Here is a 4,359-nt window from a genome sequence, read left to right as displayed (position 1 = left end):
CCTCTCTTAGGCTTAATCGTTTTAGCAGGCTCAAGCCTTAGCACAAGTCTTTTTCTCTAGTTTTGCAAGTAGGGTTTCCAGTAAACTCAAATGTCTAAGCCTAATACTTCCCCAAGCTTCAAATTTAATCTTTATTTTCTTCTGTTTTTATAAAGAACAAGGGCCCGAGAGCTATTTGGACCAGAAAAAAAAAAAAAAAAAAAAAAAGGAAAACAATCTTTGGTTAAGGTATAAACGGTGTAAATGCATTACACAAATGTGTGTTTCCAGTACAGCCTTAACTTTACGGGATCCGCGTTACTACATTATCTTCAGAAACAGGCTTTCCTATCAGCACGACGCTGGATTCAGTAAGGTCTCCACTCCTCTCTCGTTTGACTCCTGAAATTACTGAAACAGCAACCACAAAAGGCTTACTAACCTTCTATTTATTTTGCAATTAAACTTTTACAAAGACACCCCCGCTCCTCCCGAGGGTGAAGCTGAAACGGTTCCCTGACGTAGGCAGCACGTCTACTAGAAGACCCCCCGGCCCCCCGACTCCCTAGAGCTGCAGAAAGACCTTCAATAGTAGCCCTTTCGTTCCACTTTCTCCGTATCCCCGCTGCACGCCCCCGCACACTTTCAGCACCTGCACCCGAACCCCGCTGCTCGGCAAGAACCTCCCGCTTGGGCAACCAGCCTCTTAGGAGCGGGGACGAGATTGAAACACCCAGCGCGCGAGGGGACAGGCACCTCGGACTTGCAGCCGGATCTGCGCGCGCGGACGCCAAGAAGGCTTTTATCTGCCCAGCACTGAGACTCCCCGCGAGCGAGCCCAGGCAGCTCACTCTCGCAGAGGATGCGCTGGCGCTGGGCCCGGAGTAGCTGAACCGGGAAGGAGGAGCTAGGGCTGGGGGCGGAGCTTTCACACGCGCACCCTCGCTCGGCTCCGTCCCTTGGCCACAGCCCGCCGGTCCCGGGCCGCCGCTCCGGAGTTTATTTGTTTACAAGCGGATTACGTCAGCTCCTCCCTCTCTTCCCCGTCTCCGCATCCACCCCCTAGCCCCCTTTTCCCGCCCCCTCCGGCTCCGAATCTGCTGCGTCACAATGGTGCGATCTCCGGATTGGCTGAAGTCGGCCGTCATGCTCCAGGTACGCCACTTCCTTTCCGCCGCGCTATAAAAGCTACTGCACGGCTCCTGCATCTCTTCGCCGCTCCGAGCTGGAAATGCAACTGTTAGGAGCTTCGGAGGCTGCAGAACTGGACGCGGAGGCGGCTGGGGAAGTCCGAGCGATGTGACCAGGCCGCCGTCGCTCGTCTCTTCCTCTCGCCTGCCGCCTCCTGTCGTGAAAATAACTTTTTTACTATAAAGGAGAAAAAAAGTAGCTGTCCGCCCTTCCCGTCCTCTCTTCCTCTCAGCCCTCTGACCTGCGAGGGAGCCCGGGGTGGCCGCTCCGTCGTCGGGGCCGCGCCGCCGAGCCCCGGCCGCCCCGGGCCGCCCCCGCCCGCCGCCCCCATGCATCCCTTCTACACCCGGGCCGCCACCATGATAGGCGAGATCGCCGCCGCCGTGTCCTTCATCTCCAAGTTCCTCCGCACCAAGGGGCTCACGAGCGAGCGACAGCTGCAGACCTTCAGCCAGAGCCTGCAGGAACTGCTGGCAGGTGAGCCGGCCGCGGCGGGAGGGCGAGGGGCGCCGGGCGGACGCGGACCGCACACCCGGGGCGGGAGGCGGGCCGAGCCGTCGGGGCCGCGGAAGCCGCGGCACTGCCCCGGGCCGGCCGCGCTCGGGTCCCGCCGCGGGAGCGGGGCAGGCGCGCCTGGCGGCCGCTAACGGCGGGTCCTGGCGAAGGTTTGGGGGCTGGGCCGAGGGTTCCCCCTCCCCCCACGGCTGCCCCACCGAGGGGAGAAGGGAACAGGCTCACAACAAAGAGACTACAGCCACTGAGGCGGGAGCTGCGGTCCTCGGACCGTCCGCGGATTTGGGGACAAAGGAGCTGCGGGGCTGGGGTTGGTTCGACGCCCCCTCCCCCAACCCCCTCCAACCGTTGTGGGCTCGGCGGCCGGGCCCGGGGCTGGGAGACCGCGCCGCTGCCCCGGGGCCAGCCCGGGACGGACGTGCCGTCGCCCCGCGCCTCCTACCCCTGACCATTAATCATCGGATTTGTCACCGGTTCAGTTGCAGCCCTGCCCAGAGCTTGGTTTAGTTAGGGTTGCTTGTTTTTCTTCCCTTCGGGGTTAGCCCGGTGGCGCTTCTCCTCCAAAGCCATAAACCCCATTGTGTGCGGCTGGGGTGGGGTGGAGAAAGTAAACAGGTTCCCGCCTGGCCGCCGGTGCCATCCGGCTGCCCGGCCAGCCGAGGCCGCGCGCCGGATTCCTGTTTTGGCGGCTCAACCGGTTGGTTCCTGGAGATTGTTTTGTCCCCTACTACTGTGTTGTTTCTAAAACCCTGCCCGCTCTTTTCCCCAGCCCCAAGCACGCACAGCCGCGGTGCGGTGCTGGGCGTTTTTAAAAGTTGATAGTTTAAATTTTTCACTTTTCAAACGAGCCTGCGGAAGGAGGAAGCCATAGAGGGATCTTACAGTAACGATCTAAGCATTGTTTCTCTCTCTCTCTCTCTCTCTCTCTCTCTCTCTCTCTCTCTCTCTCTCTCTCTCTTTCCCCCCTATAGAACATTATAAACATCACTGGTTCCCAGAAAAGCCGTGCAAGGGATCAGGTTACCGTTGTATTCGCATCAACCATAAAATGGATCCTCTGATTGGACAGGCGGCACAGCGGATTGGACTGAGCAGTCAGGAGCTGTTCAGGCTTCTCCCAAGTGAACTCACTCTCTGGGTTGACCCCTACGAAGTGTCCTACAGAATTGGAGAGGATGGCTCCATCTGTGTGCTGTACGAAGCCTCACCAGCAGGAGGTAGCACTCAAAACAGCAGCAGCGTGCAAATGGTAGACAGCAGAATCAGCTGTAAGGAGGAACTTCTCTTGGGCAGAACAAGCCCTTCCAAAAACTACAATATGATGACTGTATCAGGTTAAGATATAGTCTATGGATGGATCATCTTATAATGGATGGATAAATTTGATTTTTGCTTTGGGTGGGCTCCTCTTGGGGATGGATTATGGAATTTAAACCATGTCACAGCTGTGAAGATCTGGCACAAGATAGAGTGGTAAAAAAAAAAAATTTTTTTTAAAGTGACAGTGCCATAGTTTGGACAGTACCTTTCAATGATTTAATAGCCTGTGAGTCCAAGTAAATGATCACTTTATTTGCTAGGGAGTGAAGTCCTAGGGTGGTTTCAGTTTCTCCCAGATGTTAAACCTAAATTTTTTCCATCAATCCCTTTAAGGCAAATCTGTATTTCAAAGAACCTTTCTGCAGTAGACCTTGCAGAGGAAATTTGCACTATTACACTTGAAAATGGTTAACTTTTTTGGCAGCTGACTAGGAAAGCTCAACATTTGAAACATGGTAGTACTGGAAATTTTGACAAGACTTTTACCTAGCACTTAAATTTGTATAAATGTACATAAGACAAACCTAGTAAGCATGACCTGGGGAAATGGTCAGACCTTGTATTGTGTTTTTGGCCTTGAGAGTAGCAAGTGACCAGAATCTGCCGTGGCAACAGGCTTTAAAAAGACCCTTAAAAAGACACTGTCTCAACTGTGGTGTTAGCACCAGCCAGCTCTCTGTACATTTGCTAGCTTGTAGTTTTCTAAGACTGAGTAAACTTCTTATTTTTAGAAAGTGGAGGTCTGGTTTGTAACTTTCCTTGTACTTAATTGGGTAAAAGTCTTTTCCACAAACCACCATCTATTTTGTGAACTTTGTTAGTCATCTTTTATTTGGTAAATTATGAACTGGTGTAAATTTGTACAGTTCATGTATATTGATTGTGGCAAAGTTGTACAGATTTCTATATTTTGGATGAGAAATTTTTCTTCTCTCTATAATAAATTGTTTCTTATCTTGGCATTTTAATCAATCTCTTGTCATGATTATAGAGGTTCAGCTCAAAGAAATATGTTTCTCAGAAGACTTAGGTTCTATAAGCTATGTGAATGTCAGTTGCACACTGGTCATGCTGAAAAACATTTGATGGGAGTGTACATGTCTAGGTGTTAGAGGAAACACAGGGTAACTTTTTTTTTTAAATCTCCAAAGTCAAAACATGGACACATTACCAGGCTAATCTCACGAAATGAGGATAAGAGACAAAGGTAACATCTACCAAAAATGATACTCAGAGGATTATATTTCATTGCTTCCCTGTCGAAGTGAAGATATAAATGTTCCGTTCTGGCCCACCTTTGAAAAACAATAATTTTGCCCCATGGAATCCATGTTCAATTAGAAAATCCTGGGGTAG

At 51.9% G+C, this 4,359-nt stretch overlaps 1 protein-coding gene across 1 annotated transcript; it reads left to right on the top strand.

The window, feature by feature from the left end:
- The first annotated feature begins 1,480 nt into the window (after window positions 1-1,480).
- On the top strand, window positions 1,481-3,971 carry BTG1 (BTG anti-proliferation factor 1). The gene is made up of 2 exons (XM_045463702.1): window positions 1,481-1,647; window positions 2,655-3,971. The coding sequence occupies exons 1-2, from the start codon at window positions 1,500-1,502 to the stop codon at window positions 3,020-3,022; spliced, it is 516 nt and encodes a 171-aa protein (XP_045319658.1). The 5' UTR covers window positions 1,481-1,499; the 3' UTR covers window positions 3,023-3,971.
- Window positions 3,972-4,359: the final 388 nt, after the last annotated feature.

The sequence above is a fragment of the Leopardus geoffroyi genome, chromosome B4 (genome assembly GCF_018350155.1).
Source record: "Leopardus geoffroyi isolate Oge1 chromosome B4, O.geoffroyi_Oge1_pat1.0, whole genome shotgun sequence".
Classification (NCBI taxonomy): Eukaryota; Metazoa; Chordata; class Mammalia; order Carnivora; family Felidae; genus Leopardus; species Leopardus geoffroyi.
This window is presented reverse-complemented; position numbering and strand designations above follow the sequence as displayed.